Source organism: Corvus hawaiiensis, chromosome Z, assembly GCF_020740725.1.
Source record: "Corvus hawaiiensis isolate bCorHaw1 chromosome Z, bCorHaw1.pri.cur, whole genome shotgun sequence".
Lineage (NCBI taxonomy): Eukaryota > Metazoa > Chordata > Aves > Passeriformes > Corvidae > Corvus > Corvus hawaiiensis.
Genome location: NC_063255.1, coordinates 39958519 through 39975405, shown reverse-complemented (window position 1 = coordinate 39975405; position 16887 = coordinate 39958519). Strand labels below are relative to the sequence as shown.

General features: G+C 38.1%; 1 protein-coding gene across 6 annotated transcripts in view; it reads left to right on the top strand.

Moving 5' to 3' along the window:
• NTRK2 (neurotrophic receptor tyrosine kinase 2) overlaps window positions 1-16887 on the top strand; it is a 200512-nt gene that overhangs the window by 32821 nt on the left and 150804 nt on the right. For all 6 annotated transcript variants that reach the window (XM_048291143.1, XM_048291148.1, XM_048291144.1 and 3 more), the window contains exons 6-8: window positions 8659-8795; window positions 11773-11905; window positions 13401-13700. In XM_048291143.1, coding sequence (XP_048147100.1) covers window positions 8659-8795; window positions 11773-11905; window positions 13401-13700 — 570 coding nt within the window. The remainder of the gene's footprint in view (window positions 1-8658; window positions 8796-11772; window positions 11906-13400; window positions 13701-16887) is intronic.

Sequence of the window (16887 nt, the reverse complement as noted above, 5' to 3'; positions counted from 1 at the left end):
GGATTGGCTGGCTGTTTACATCTGCAGCCGGTCAGCAGAACTGTTGTCTGGTCTAAGTACTATGGGATTTAATGAATGTTCACATTCTTTGCTTGTCTCATCTCTTGCACACAAAGTACCGTGGTGCTGCTCTTAGTGCTGCTACTTGTGTATGACTGACAAAATTTTAGAAGTTGTAATGTAGAATTTCAAGCTAAAGTAACAGCTTGCCCACTTTCCTGCTTGTTGGGGAAACCCATGATTTTTAACAGGCAATTGCTCAGATGACTGAAAATGGACTGGAAGTGGGTCTAGCTTCATTTAAGTCTGTTTCTGGTGATTTTTTTTTCTTTTGTGCTAGAGGTAAATAAGTAAATGGTAATACCAGGCTGGAGGCAGGTGGTTATAAATCCTAAGGAAGTAAAAAGGAAAACTGAAGGATTGACACATTTGTTTCTTTGAATTTACAGAAAAGATTTGTAGTATTAATGAGCCAGTAAAATAAGCATTAGATCTTAGGCAATTACAGTACAATGCAGTCTAAAACCACAAGCAAAGGCATAATCCAGTGGGTGTTGACTTTTTTTTCCACTATCAGCCAGATTTCACAGATAAGACTATTAGAAGGAGAATATTACAGGTAGAATTAAGTGAGTTTAAAAAAGTCTTAAATGTTCTCAGTGTTTACCTTTCAGAATATTCATGGATTCTCTAGCTGTGTTGTTTATTTTGGCACAAGGACTAGATGTGGTGCATGATGTGTGGTGGCAAACTGTTCTTATTTTCTCTGTAAGAGTTTTAATTCTTATCTGTGATCATGGGCCATGTGAAAAACTTCATTTTTTGCAAGACTTTGACAGTAATTGGGTTTCACTGTTGCTCTCAAGTTGAGTCAAGTTGTAACCACTGGACTCTGCCTAGCAGGCTGCTGCGGCCCAAAAGCTCAGCAAGGGTTTCCTAGGACCATGTGATTAATCGCACCCCAGAGTCCATTTTGGACAGCCCTGCGATCTGGCTCCAGCAGCCAGCAGCGTTACAACACACTGGATGGTAAAGAAGGTAGAGAAGGGTCTCTCATGAGGGTGTGAGATGGCTTTAATCACATCGTGTCCCCATGATGTTCAGAGGTAGAGAGACCACGTGGGCTGAGTATGGGATGGTTTTGTCTGGGGCCCAGGGGCAGTCCCTGGGCGGAGTTGGGGTACAAGAACAAATAGGGAGAAACCGACGGAGTGGCCAAGGCTAGGGAGGGAGTAGGCCACCACAAGTCAGATTTTTCCGAACTTAATTAAAAGAACTTTCTGGCTTTTAAGTGGACAAAACCAATAATTTATGGATGTTGAAAAGGCAACAGGAATCTAATTTTCAAAGATACGTACATAACTTCCTTCTGAACATGCAATATTTATCTATTTGTGAATCAATCATCAGCTTTCATACAGATGTTTAGACATGACCATCTACATAAGTCAGGGATTGTGAATGATGATAGTTGAGCTGCATGTGACATACATGAATGTCTCATATTAAAAAAAACCCTGATTTTTGTTTGATAATTCTGATTCAAGTTCTGCTTTAATTTCAGTGAAGGCAATTTGTAATACAAAGTAAGTTAGAAATAGGAAGAAGTAAAGCATTGTCCAAGGGAAAGAAGTGTGTCTGGATCACTCAAGTGTTGTCTCTAAACTCATTACGTTGTGCAGGTTTACAGAGGTACTCTCTGTGCCTGGCTTGACACATCTGTATAAGTGTGGAGTACTGATCTGCTAAGGAGAACAGCTCTTTTACACTTTTCTGGTGGTATTCTAACTTTGTTCTATCTAGGTGAAGACTGATGACTAGATAACTCTGTCCTGAAGTCTAAAGAAAGTGCTGGTTTCTTTGAAAGGGGAAAACTTTCTTCAAAGCATCCCGTCAGTAATATGCTTGGCATATGGTATACTTGGTGCCAAAAGTGAAACCCATCATTTTACTTCTTTATGCTATTCTCCGAAGATATTCCTGTTTCAGGATCACTTGTTTATCATGTTGCTACATTAGACAGGTCAGCATTATTTTGAGTATTTTCTGGACACACATGAAATTCCACGGATAACAATACAGGAATTACAGCTGCATTATATACACTTTGTGAATAAGCCATGTTTCAGAGGTTTGCAAAAGCTAGTTTGGGCCTCATTAACTTACACTGAAAAGGCTGTTTAGCTCTCAGTTCATCTGTTAAGCTTGTGGTTGATATATTCAGCCCAACCTGCCTTGGTTTTCTTTTGAAAGTCATTGTGGATCAACTGAAGCTTAAATGACAGGTTAGAACAGCTTCTCCAGGTGTAATTTAATTTCCTTAGCCATTCAGAGAACATAGTTGGGCACTTTCATTATATTGCTAGCGAGGTAATTGTTGATAAGGTTGATGGCCTCTATAAAAAAACATCATCTCAAAATTCTTGCAGACAAACTGTTTATATTATTACTGGGGACCAGGTCAGGTGCTGCAAGATCCTATTTTATTCAGCACATTCCTATTAGAATCCAGGTTACGGCTAGGGGTCGTAAAGGAAAGGTCCTGGGCAACAGTTAAGGAGCTGATGTAAACCTTGGAAATGTAAGCCCTTCATCTGGTTTGAAATAGCAACAGCAGCTTTCAGAGCTTCTGTGCAGGTTGACTGTAGATGACAACTTGGTGTCCAAATGAATTTGTGCAGGTGATCATCTGTTGGTGGATTTTGGCTGCACTGCATTCATGATGGCGTTTGAAGCCCTGGATGGAGTGACAGTTCTGTGAAGACGGAGCTTGTTGCTGTGGTTGTGAAGATGAGTTAGCAAGTCTTGTGGTCTTTGCTGTGGCATGTGCTGGCTCTGTGTAATGAAGTCTGCTTCTAGTGAAAATTTTAGTTAAGGAGTGATGGAGTGTTCAAAGGCAAAGTAAGAGCATATTTGTTCTGGGAAAGCATACTTTAAATTAGAAAAATAATGAAGATGGGGATCTTTGGGCTCCACAGGATAAATGAAAGATCAAAATTTGTTTTAAATGTTCCTTTTTTCTGTCAATTCTGTATATTATTTGCCTAACATATTTTTTTAATCTTCATTGAATATGTTTGTGTTTGTCATCTTGTTAACAACTTCTCTGAGATTTCTGCAGTCTTCTATGTATTGAGCATTTTGATTCTGTGAATGTGATACAACAGGAAATGGAAACAGTCGATTATGTTTCTTTAATTCATGCTTAGCATGTAAACTTTTGGGGTATCCTTTTATAGTCCTTTAAAGAGGCAACCAGGCTGCTTTTTGACCCTCTCATTCTGCAGACTTCAGTGGAAACATGCCCACTTCCCCAGTGGCTGAAATCTGGCTCAGAGCTTGTTGGCTGCAGGCTTTTGTTAAGTGAAACACAAGAGATGAATCACATTTCCAACAGCTCTTATCTTTACAGCTAGAATTACTAGAAAGTTTCTTGCTGTTTTTTTTATACCCTTGAAAGCCCTTAGGAAAAGACCTCTGGAATTTGTAAACAGTACTGTCTTTTCAAACAAGGTACAATTTAAATAAAATGATACAAGAAAAGTCTGTTTTCTGTACATTGATACAACCTGTTTTGAGCCAGTAAGACCTCTGCAATTTGCAGATCCGTATGACAGTTCATAACAAATTGTGCTGTCAACCATCCCGTTTTCAGGCTCCAGACAGTGCAAGTAGTGGTTGTTACCAGGCTGTACTGTAGTGATGTGTAATTAGTTGTATGTTTTCTCCCGAGAGTGAAAAAGCCAATCCAGGAGAACCAAAACCCTAGACTGAATTGGAACCTTGTGTGAGGAAAGTAGGCTGATTTGAACCACGGTAACCTAAGAATTGCAGTGGATATTTTATAAATCAGTGGTTCTGGTAGTCTGCCTTGAATGGTTCGGTTTTATAGATGATTGCTGCCTCAGTATTAATTTAATCGTTCTGTGTCTGATATATTTGTTTAAAAGATGGTTAAGGATTTCAGGTAAGGATTAAAATTACCTGGTTAAAAATCAGATGCAGAAAAAAAATTGTCATTTTTTCTTGTTCTTATCACACAACAAATTGACCTCCAAAAGCATGCCAAACAAAAAGAAGATGCCATGGGCCACATTGAAAACCATTTAGTGACACTATCATGTCTAGACTCCTGAGAGTTTGTTGAGAGGCTGATGAAAATCAGGGACTTAGTGTGCGAAGGATGGCATAAATGAATGCAATATTGAATTTACAGTACTCTCTCAGGTACTAATTCTTTCATCATGTAATTTCTTAGGTATTAGTGAGGCTAATTGACCATATTGGGAGAATTTTTTAAGGTTTTTGAGCAGCTGAACAAATCCCAGAACTGAACAGGTGAAAGTTGAAGCAGAAAAAGTGAATCTGGTATTAATTTTGTAAACATTTTTGTAACTGCAGATAGTGAAACACTGTCTTTGATGTAATGATGGATTTGCTTCTTCTGGCTTAAGACTGCCTTCTTTTAAAAGTTTCTTAAGTATACTGGCTAAAGTATTCTTGGTGCTAAGAGCTGAGTTACAGACTAGAGTTTTTATTTCTCTATTAGATCATATCCTTCAGCTTTCAGTGACAGTCTGGCTCTAGGAAGGCCAGTTTAAGTTTTCTGTAGAAAGTAATAAGTAGCAGCATGAAGACTTGGTAAGCCCTCTAGAAATTTAGGCACATTCATTTTGTTAATTTCCGTTGACAGTTGTGTAGCCAAATGTAGTAGTAACCTTTGAAAATGGCATCCAAGTGTTGGTTTTGTGGCTGCTGAAATCCCAGCTGTGCACAGGGAAGATGTGAGTCATTCACTAGTGATGCTTGACAGTTGCACTGTCTGATGGCTTCAGGCCAGCCTTTTGCACTAGTTATGGTCTGTGAAGGTAAATGCCCCCCCACAAACCCTACTTAAAGGAGTGTTTGTTTCTCCTAAAGCATGAGATGGTATTTGGAGAGACTCAGCTGACATAAATGAGTTTGTCCTGCTTGTCTCTAGTTCTGTATAGTTGTGCTGGGGTGAGGGAAGTGACTGCTTATTCTAATCCAGAGCTGCCTATTCCTAGGAATAAAGTGTAATCACATTGAATATGAGAAAATTCATTCTGTATGCAGTGAAAGCACATAGCTGTTATATACCAGTGCATAATAAGACACATGGATTTTAGTGTATGCTTTCATCTCTTGAACTGTGTTACTCTCTACATTACACTTTAAACTTCTCAGTAGCAGATTCTGTCCTGCCATTTTTGTAGAGATTGAAAAGCTTTGAATAGATTAATGACAAGAAAGAAGAATTGAAAAGCAAAACAAGGTGGTCTTTTAAAAAGATCATTCAGAAATTCTCTTTACTCTGTTCCACCAAAACAAGAGAGTACTGAATAAATTTGAATGTCAGTGAGAAATTCCAGAATTGGTAAAAGAGAATGGCTCTTGTATACAGCCTGTAAAACTCATTGCTGCAGAAGGTTAAGGCCAAGAATATAGCAAACTTGAAAAATCAATCGGATACTAGCAGGGTTATTGCTGATATCCAGAGTTATAATAATTAATTCTATCAAAGTTTGGAACAGAGATTATGTTTCAAGCTTTGGGGCATGGAGTAATCTGTCTGACAGATATCAAGATGAAACTTGTGGAAAGATGATGTCATGTCTACCTTGTACGGCCCTTTATGCTACAGTCTAATCTTACTATGCTGGCAGTATACAAAAGTATTTGAGTATGCTATCTGATTGTATCAACTGCTGTTGTCCTTTAAAATGTACATCCCTATCAACAAAAGAGATAACCATCTAAAACACTGTATTTAACCAAATTAACTCAGGAGTAAAGGCAGCGTGGTTGGATATCTCTGTAGTGCTATAAGAGTCAAAGTGCTACTGGCCAGTATAAATGGTCTCACAATACACTGAACATACAAAACTGAACATGTGTGTATGTTAAGGTACATTGTGGTTTTTTTAAAATACAGTTTTTTTCAGTACAGGTTTTGCTGCTTAGGGTCATGGCTTTGCTGGTAAAGGCAATGTATCCCATGTTTAGCTGAGGCCTTATGTGACTGTCTTGCTTTTCCCAAATAGAGGCACATCTCAATTAGTGTGGATTCTGCTGTGGAGTAGTCTGGGTGCCACTGGAAATAAAAGCAAAATTAGCTTGCAGTTAAAGCACACTATCTCAATATATCTAACCAGAAAAAAACTCCCAAGACAATTCTTGTGTTTTTCACCTGTCTTATGACTGGGAAAAAGAGTAAAAGAAAACACACACAAAAATGTTTTTTCTAATCTATTCTATTTCTAATTCTAACTCTAGTCCATTCCATTCCGTTCCATTTGTACTTTTTTAGGTGCAGGGGCCTTGCAGCTGGTTTTTAGTATAATTTTGCAAATGTACAGAATAATAAGCACTGTTATTTTGTAGCCTTCTGGCAGGATACAGCATGATGTAGCTGTTTCCATTGGAGATGTAACACCAACATGACATGTGCAGACTTCTGCAGATAAGCAGAACTAGATCTAGTTTTGGATGTGAACCAGAGCCAATACCAGAGGAATTAAACTTCAGTTGCTTATACTATAAATAAACACATTGCAGGAAGAAGTTGTCTCAAAACTTAACAGCTATTAAAGGAGAGCTCTAAGGGACCAAAGTTGCTTTTAATTTTGCTTGCATGAGAGGTTTCACATGTAATGATGTGTTAGTAGGAGCTGTGCCAGTTTGCACAGTGAAATGCTAACCTATCATGTAGACCTTGTCCCAAGTGCTAGGGTCAAGAAGAGTGGGGAAATTTATTCTCTTTGCATGTTCAGGTCTGGCAAGAGTAATTGGATCAGTATTCAGAGATGTTGTGGAAGTGTAACTTTATAAAGCAAATTATCTCATTACTTCTCTCCTTGTTCACTAACTAGCATAATTAATATCCAAATGTTCACTAAGATTAGTTATATTTCCTGCTCAGCTAGTTGACAGACACTTGTGAGATTTGAATTCGCAGCAGGCTAGAGCAGATGGCTACCTTCGCTAACAGATTACTGCATCAAGGCATACAAACTCTCCAGCTCTGTCTCAATAAACTTCAACACATGATTTATAAAGTGAACATAATAGAAGAAATCCATGATGCCTATAATGGGAATCATATTACTGCACTACTTAAAACACCATGAGAATTGCCTGAGCCGTTATCGTATACTTGTGCTGATCTTCAAATCTTATTAGGCAAGAAAGCATTGTCTGGAAAATTATTTCTCTTCTTTTCCATATTGCTTCCTCTCAGTTATTTTTTTATTGAACTAATTAAAGGGAGGTTTCCAATACATCTAGCTTCTGTTGAACCTCCAGCAAACATATGAATGTGTTCACAGTGATTTGATAGTTATTTATTTGTTTTGGAACTTTTACTTAAAGAAAAATATCTGATAAACTTCTATATCATCAAGCCCATGATGAAACTGCTGTAGTCTCAACTAAAAAGCAAAACCAAAGAGAGCTGTTGTTTCAGGAAAAGAAAATTCATTGCAAGATCATGCATAAATGTCCTGCACAGCAGATAAACTTGACTAGTTGAGATGATAAATTGCAAGTAAAATTTTCCTGGAATAGTTGATGTGAAATGCCTCATAAAGGAGACCAAGACTCTTTACAGAGTGTACCAGCTTCAAATGATGGCATAGTATCTTTTAAGAAAGATGTTATTTATAGAATGGTGCATAATTATTTGCTACATAAATAAATATGAAATGTGAGTTCCTCTGTCCCTGAAATCTACTGATACTGCTTGTATTATTTTGGAGAGGGTCAGTGTATAATTCCATGTGTTTTTGTAAACATTCAGCATAAATTTACTCTCTGGGAGGCTCCCGTTGCTTCGGGTCCCTTAGAATGAGGCACAGAGTGATTTATAGTTCTGTAAGATGGACAGGGAGTCCTGATTCTTGTAAAAATTGGTCTTGTTTCCTGATGAGTGCTACAATCTCACTGCTTTCCTGCTTTCCTGAGAGCAATAGAAAAGTCAGCTGAGGTGCCTTGAGTAGAACTCCGTGCAATTTCTAACCCTCTCTTCTGTCCTTTCTCTTCTCTAGTTCAATCTGTTAAGAGCTCTGTTTCCCCTCACTTTGAGCTTAAGATCTAGGTTTTTCCCTGCTCTCTGGGCTGTGTCTCTGTATGAGAGGGAGGGCTGCAGTCTTGTGGGATACTGGGAGGTAATGGGATTTTCCTGTTAGTGTTGTGGAGGACAGAGGAAATACCACAACGTCAGTGGAACATAGAGGTTGCTTTGCAGCTGTTATAAAGAGACAGATACAATTTCCAGTTTAAAAGAGTAAAGGAAGAGGGTTTTTTTTCATTTTGAAGTTAAAAACTGAAGTTCGGATAATTTCTAATTTCTGTTTGTGCACCTGACATATATTCCTATATAATTAACTAGTTAATATATTTCCACATGCAGTAATGTTTTCTTAGGATGTGAAGCAGAGGCGATGCAGAAAATACATAGCAGCTAAAGATCGTAGTTGTATATTTCCAAAGATGCTGTTTGTACTGTCTGAATGGTACTGACTACAGTGAATATTTGATGTAGTGCTTGCATTTATATGGCTTTCTTAGAGTTGCATGGCATCTATTCTGTCAAATACAAATACATGTTGGATTATTGTGTTGTTGTTCCTATCATAGACTTGCCCTCAGCAAACCTAAGCAGTTACAACATCACCGTGGTGGAAGGAAAGAGCATCACGTTGTACTGTGATACGACTGGTGGGCCACCCCCAAATGTGTCCTGGGTGGTAACTAATCTTGTTTCAAACCATGAGGTAAGTTTTATATTCAGATACATGACAATTCAGGTGATACCTGCTGAAGGATGGAATGAAGTTTCATGTCCAGCTCTAGTTAACTTTCTATTAAAAGATTAAATAGAAAATTAATGTTGGGATTACATTTATCTTCCAGTTGCTTTCAATCCAGGATGACTGTGGCAGTGCTTTTGGGGAATGGCAGACATTTTTTTCTCAAGACTTTCATTTGCACTCTGGTTTTTTGGATGGTCACTCGTAAACAAGAGTAATGTAAATTTTCGGAAGTAATGTGAATTGGGATACTGAAACACAAGGACTTTCTTATTATCACTGATACCTGCCTACAGAGAATAAATCTAATCTATACTGATTGTGAAAAAAACTTTGTGTTGGTAATTTTATTACATTCTCATTTCAAAATTTGGTGTGTTGGAATTTGGTTGTCAATATTTTGTGGCTTGTTTAATTTTTCTTCAACACACTTAGCAGCAACAGGAAGCCTTAAAATTGAAGATTTTTACTTAAAAGACTGTCAGGTTGGTTTTGTTTTGGTTTTGTTTTTTTAATGACATACTAATATCTTTCCTCATTGAAATCATCTAGGTGCAGAAATTTTGATTGCTGGGCTCTTTATATTTTTGGTCCCTATTGTAGACTGTGTGCTGCTTAAGTCCTTTCTGATGGAAATATTGAAAAAAGGAGGGATATATAAGCAGGTCTTCGACATGCAGCTGCTGACTTCATAAATTGATATTATTTTACAGTAGGAAAATTCCATGTTTATTACTATTTTATGGCATTTGCTTTCCTACATTCATGGTGGTGCACTCTGCCTAAAGCTTCTTGGTCTGTACAATGTGTGGGATGTGTACTTCTAAAACTCTTCCTGCAGTGAGGAGGAGACAGGACCTCTTGGGTCTCAAAGTTTTTATATTTTCTTTCCGAAGTTCATTATATCAGGCTTGTATAGAGTTTAACTAGTCTGCCTTACATTCCAGCTTTCATAAGTAAGAGCTCTGCAGAGCTCTAGTTGTATTTTTAAAATTTTCTCTGATCTGCAAAACTCCCCAAAGGCATCAAGGCATCAGTCGTCATCAAGAACAAGAAATTAAAACAGTTTGGGGAACCTCTGCCAAGTTGTGCCCTTTTTAAAAAGCTTTTTTGTAATTTTAATTCTAGGAGCCAAAACAAATGTGGGATTTGTTTTGTGGAACTGTTCAAAAAGTGAGATCATCTAATTTTTTTAACCCTCCTATCATTGAAATGCCATGGTCAGTTTGCTTCAAGGTTTCCATGAGTATTCTGTCCTGGCATAACTACATCATTCTATTTTAGAAGGGCTTGTAATACAACCTTAGCCGTGGAGCACAGTAGTCTTTTCAGTAGCCAAAGAGCACGAGCCTTTTAGACCTTATTTGCCATTCACAACTATCCTTTTCTATGAGTGTTGCTTTTGGTTTCTTTTCTTTTACTTCTGTATCTCAGTTTCTGCCTTCATTTTCTTCATCTTGTATGCTGCTTTTCCCTGTTTTTCTTTCTCCTGTTTTAAGAGAGACATTAGCAAAGGTTAAAACTAGACTCTACTTCTGCAGAGCTAACCTTTATGTTCTGAGTTTCTGTGTTGATGGATAGTTGGACTGATGTTGTTTAGATTCTTCTTGCTCTAGATTTCAGCCCTGAGCCTGTTTGAGCCCCTCTGCTTTCAGTCCAGCTTTGAGCAGTGCTCACCTCTGAGAATTGTGAAATAAGGAAATGTGCAAAGGGGTGTTTGCTTTTCCACCTGCCTCCCCTATTGTCACACTGAGATCAAAGGGACATTGAACTCAAGTGGAGTTATGGTGTCATCTCAAAGTTCAAAATTCCGGTTGCCCAAGACTGTATGGAGGAGTGTTCCCACATGTTCCTGTTGACTGCCACCTAAAGTTGCTGTGGTTTTACTATTAGAGTGGCTTGCTTGGTTGTGTTGTCTGTAGCACTGACATGAATGTGTACATTACAAAAAGTACCTCAAAAGTAGTTTTTAAAAATTATCATAATTATTATTTATTTTTGGAGTGTGTTTTGGTTCCTTTCCTGTTTAATGAAATAGTCTAGCTCTTTATGAAAAATTGAAGTATGGAAATAATAATTATTTGGAGATCATATGAAGGGCCTGATTTATGAACATTAGAGTAACAATTGGCTTTGCTAGTGCTTTTTGTGGGGGGAGGGGGTAATTCAGCCATATTTGCTTAATCAGTGAGACATAGATACATATTCAGTATGTTATTTAAGCCTGTAGATAGACACTGAGCTTTCTAAGAATAAAGCTTTTTAAGAATCATCATTCTTACCTTAATTAGCCTGTTCTTAAACACATAAAACAATACTTAGGCAATAGCTTAGGTTATGCAATTTCTTGCTTAAGGTTTCTTGAGAAAAGAAAGCTTTCAATAGAAATTTGGTTAAGAAGGAGATAGAAAACCTGTCAAGATACAGTAGGGTTCAGAAGGCAGCAGTGGAAGAGGTGTCAAGCATAAGTTTAAAGGAAAGAGAGAAAAGGATGAGTAAAGCAAGGACTGAACAGAATATAGACAAGAAGGAAAAGTTCAGCAAGAACAGACAGAGATAGACCATGGAAATCAGTCATGAAGTAGGAGAGAGGGATGAGCAAGGGTGTATGGTTAGAGGAAAAAAGCATTTGTGTAGAGGGGATAAGTGTTTAAAAAAATGCACAGACTGAAATTGACAGGGCAGAAACATGGTTGAGTGCAATGTTTGTAGCAGGACTTCGAAGCTTTGAATCCACTGCCACTGACCGTACATGGTTCTGTACGTGTTTTATGTCTGTTTGGATAAGACACTACAATAAGGGTTTGATTAATTGTGGACAGATACAGCTAAAAGGAAGGGAAAATGAAAAATGCCATTCAGCTGTGGCCAGTAATTCCCTCCTTCTCCTTTGTTCTTAATGCTGTGGTTGACGCATACATGTTTTTCTGATCATTTATAGAGTGACACAAATAAGAACCCTGCTTCTCTCACCATCAAGAATGTTTCATCAATGGACAGTGGGCTGTCAATTTCCTGTGTAGCGGAGAACATTGTGGGAGAGGACCAAGTTTCTGCTGAGCTTACAGTATTCTGTACGTATGCAGGCCTTCATACAGACCCTCAGGCCAAACTGCATTGGGAGGAACTGTTTTGGTATTTTTTGGACGTTAAGACTGTTGAAATGAAAACCCTTAAGGCACGTGAGCTATCTACTGCAGTTAATGCTAGGAATAGCCCAGTCAGTCATTACTGCAGTTATCTTTTTCGGCTCTGTATTCTGCAAAAAATGTATTGCTGACTGCTTTGTCTTCCAGTTCAAACAATCTGTAAGTAAAGGTCTGAAACCCTGAATACTGAATGACACTGTCCTTGTGGGAAGGTTTGTAGTGGTGTGTATGTACATGCACACTGCCTTAGGAATTGCAAAGTGTGGATGCATCAAAATGCTAGTAGAATTCTATGAGACTACACGTGTTCAAGTTCTTATTACCTAAAACAAAAACTGCTTTGTTCAATGTTGGTACAGCCAGATGTAAATTAATTTGTCATAGCTTTGAATAGTACACTTATTTCTCAGGGCCAATGAAGGCAGAAGGGGCATATAGTGTAGAGGTGCTGGCTTCTTAGATCTAAGCTCCAGGCTGAATTCATTTTACATGAACTATACAGTATGTTTTCACAAGCTGCAACACTCTGTTTAATTGAAGATGGGAACGGAACATTTGGTAGATGGCAAACTTTGCTCAGCACGTGCTTATGACAGAGTAAACTAGAAAGATCACTCTAGATGTGGGTTTGTAGGTTGAAATTGGATATGTAATAACTATGGGAACGAACATACACTAGAAATGTTTGAACAGTGTAAATGAGATTCTGAGCTTGGCACTGTTTTGAGTGATAAAAGGGAGTGTAACTAGAAGAAATTGGATGTAGTTAGGAATAAATTTAAAGGAAAATAATGAGCAAGGTGTTGGAATAGTCTCTTGAGGGAAATAGAAGAGGCCTGTAAACTTGAGGCATTTAGCAGGTTTGAACCAGAAGGAGAATATGTATAGTAGAGAATTATTTTTCCCTGACAGAAGAATCTATAGAATTAAGTAATCTGTTCTGTCTTTGATTCTGTTAAAAAAATAATTTGTAAACTTGGATTCCTAGCTGAGTGTCTTTCCAGTACTACTTGCTTTTGGCCAACTTTTAAATATTTTCAATACTATTGTCTTCCTTCAGCACTCCTGTGCAGTTTTTTCAGCAAAGTAAAGCCAAAATGTCTCTGTCCTTCTTCTAAGTGATCCAGTAACTGAAGTTCCCACACCTGACACGTTTTAAATGATTTAACACATTTTCAGTCTAGTCTGTTTTGTTTCTTTCTAAAGAGCGGCTTCAGTTCAGCATAGTACTCTAGGCAGAGCAGGTAGGTTCCTGTGTGAGTATCCTTCAAATGGGTACCATTCCATCTAGTAACATACTTTTGTACTGACAAATGAAAAATACTTCCATGATAACTTGGGAGGGAGGGAGGAAGAGAAGGAAGGGAGGAAGGACGTGTTCAGAATATTCTGATGTTCTTCACTCTTTTTTCCAATATAGTTGCACCAAATATCACATTTATTGAATCTCCAACCCCGGACCACCACTGGTGTATTCCATTCACTGTGAAAGGGAACCCTAAGCCCACACTGCAGTGGTTCTATGAAGGAGCTGTACTGAATGAGTCTGAATACATCTGTACTAAAATACACGTTATCAATCAAAGTGAATACCATGGCTGCCTTCAGCTGGACAATCCTACACACCTGAATAATGGTGCTTATACCTTACTGGCAAAGAATGATTATGGAGAGGATGAAAAACGGGTTGATGCTCATTTCATGTCAGTGCCTGGAGATGGTGAGTGTAGTTTTTTTTTAATGTTAGCAATTGCAAATTGATGAAAGTGGTGAAATAGTGGTTTTGGGCAGTTTTAACTATTTTGGGGGAAGCTTCTTATAAGACTTCTTTTTCTCTGAATGAATGTCTTCAATATTACTTGTAAAATAATGTTTTTCTTGAGCATTTTCTTCTCGTTTATTGCTTCTCAAGGGAGGCCATGCCAGTACTCTGTAAATCTTCCCTTTGTGTAACCATCCTCCCTGCCAGCCAAGGCTAATGAAAAGTTGCTGTTTCTAAAGTTTTCCCAAGCCTCAGTTGTTTTCCTGAAAAGCACTGAGTTCCAGTTCAGCAACTCTGTAACTTGCTGCACTGCATATGAATTGAACTAGGCAGTGTATTCAAGGATGGGGGGGATGTAGCATCTAGTGCCTTGTTGTGAAATTGATAGTGCAGTAAAGTGAGTTCTTGATAATATGTTGTTTATAGGACACCAGAGGGAACTAGGGAGAAAACAAGTAACCCAGGGGGAAGGATGGGCAAGGTCTCAGGTCTTAACAGGCATTTTGATGGCCAGTTGCCATTTGTCTAGGTGGAGGCTGGGCACCTACGTTGCTAGGAGCATCAGTGTTCAAGATGGTTGCACCTTCAGCTGCTCTAAAGATTCCCCCTCGCCCTTTATAAATACTGTGTGGGCAGGCTCAAGGTGGACTAGCTCATTGAATTGCAGGGACAGCTGTAAGTGATTGATGTTCACTGTGGTTTGATCTTTTCCCACATCTTCAAAACCATACATGAAGTGGCTGTAGTAACAGTCACTGTATGTGTAAGCATATTGGAGTGTGTGGAAAAAACTCTGAGTAGACCTTGCACGTTTGGAGTAGAAATATAAGTTCTGATTTTGTGCAGATAATTGCACAGTCATACCTCAAAATATGAGATTGTATGTATCGTTGGCTTTTTGACCATGTGCTATAAATAGTTGCCTTCTTTTTTTTGAACAGCAGTGTGCTGTTATGTTATCTGATGGGGAAAAAAAAGTGGTGAATATTTAAATTCTCTTCCTACATCTCAGGCTACAGACCATGAAAATATGGTCAGTATTTAATCTTTTCCCTTTCAGCTCAGTTTGCTGTAGGGAGAGAGGTGGTAAGTCTTTTGCTTTCCCATCATTAGGAGAAGATGAAGAGCTGATAAAACCAGGCTGTGCTTACTCCTTCTGTGCTTACTGCTTCTCTCCTGCTTTTTCTCTGGAGTTCTTCCTTTAAGAGACTCACTACAGAAACATGCCATGGTTTCAGCTACTGGTGTCCCCTAATACTGCATTATAACTGTTCAGGAAAACAGTTCACCTCATGGATGTTCTGTGTACAGTGGGAGTTCTCTTACACCCTGAGTATTTAATATGAACCCAGCTTAATTTTCTAACAGAGTATGAGCTACCTCTAATACATTAGGTGATCTTACCATTTTTTTTGTCTTTGATCCAAGTCCCCTTTCCTGTCATGTTTTTCCTTTATGCTTCTGTCCACAGTAAATAGAACTGTAGCTATCCTCTAAATTACAAAGAAAACATGGTTTATTTGTTCCATCCCTTTTATATTCCTATGGAATCTAAGTCTACCAATATAAACTGCACTGTGTTCTTTAAGCATTTCCCAAGATCTGTGGTGGAGTAAGCCTCACAAAAAGAGTATAGAGGAAATGGGACTGTGTAGAGACAGGATGTAACTGCATTAGAAATTGGTTCATGCACAGTGGATGGCACCAAACCAGTCTTAAAAATTAACAACAGGGGAAATGGCTTATCTACTTAGCCTCCTCAATATTGTTTTTAGTTTTCTCCTGCAAGAATCATGGCATTGAGCTTTAGAAAACATCACTACATTGTTGTCTCCTCCACTGAAGCTCACATAAAAGCAAATGCATCATATTACAATTCTTGTTCTATACTCTTGCTATTTAAAGCACTGTCAGGCTTTTTCAAATCCTTAAAAGGCTTTTCAGTGCTGCCGTTACTGTGTGGTTTCTTCTTTTGGCCCACACATTGTACACTGAAGCATAAAGACTAAGGCCCTCACCCTGGTATTATGTTCATTTTCATGTGTTCATGGCTGAATTAAATGCCAGTCCTGATGTTTCGTGGGGCGGGGTACACTCACTGAGCTTTAAACTGATTCTCTGGTTATTGCATCACTTGGCCAAATGCTCTGAAGATAAAAAAACCCGAAAATTTTAAAAATCCCCTCACCCATAATCCATATGTCTACCCAAAGTAAATGCATGTAAGTCTGAAGCATGTTCTCCATCAGAAGTGTAATATTCCACTTTCAGATTTGGGTCAAACATGATGAAGATGTGATTTGTACTAAGATGCTCCCAACTTTCAGCGTGCTTCTTGAAGAACTTTTTATCACTAGTCTTAGGATGCAGGCATGAAAGAGAGGAAACCACAGACCACAGTGGGATTTTGATTGTGTTGATGATGCCCAAGTTAATGTTGTAAATTAAGAATTTGTTTTAAATGTGAAAACCTGGAAGAATAAATTTCATGTTTTGCTAGCTGAATTTTTAAGTGCCTTTAGTCTGCTAATGTTCTTGGTTTCCAATTCTTGCTGAGAGTGATTTGATTATTTGAGACTAACTGCAATAAAGTGTAAGCAAGAAATGGTCATGGTTTGTTTTGGAGGCTGTTCTCATAGTTGATCCAAAATGGCTAATGAATACGGGAGAGATTTTTACCAATAATAGATATTTTTAATTAAGCTTATTCATCTACTAACTCTCTACATGAAATTCAGCTGAAGGAATCCAAGTCACATATACCTTGTCAAAGTAAAAGAATATGCTAAATACACCTTAGAAGTAGCATATTCCTTGCACAGCATAACATGCTTTTTGCGTAAGTATGTTTTTTTGGATTGAGTCTTTTGCTGCTGCTTTATTTTGAAAATGTCAAATTTATAAAGAAAGAAGGAAACAATCCAAGTGTAGTTGATGTAGTTTGTAAAGATGAGTGAATAGTGTGTCTTTTGATAGCTCATTTACTCAACAACCTCTTCTAATGGGGACCAAAACAATGGTGCCATTCTGTACTTGGCCTTGAAAATAATTGTGTGTAAACGGGCAAAATGACTGTGGTGAAGTTTCATTTTAAAATAACTTCAACTGATGATTAAGTAGGTATGTTTTTATGTGCTAAGTAGAA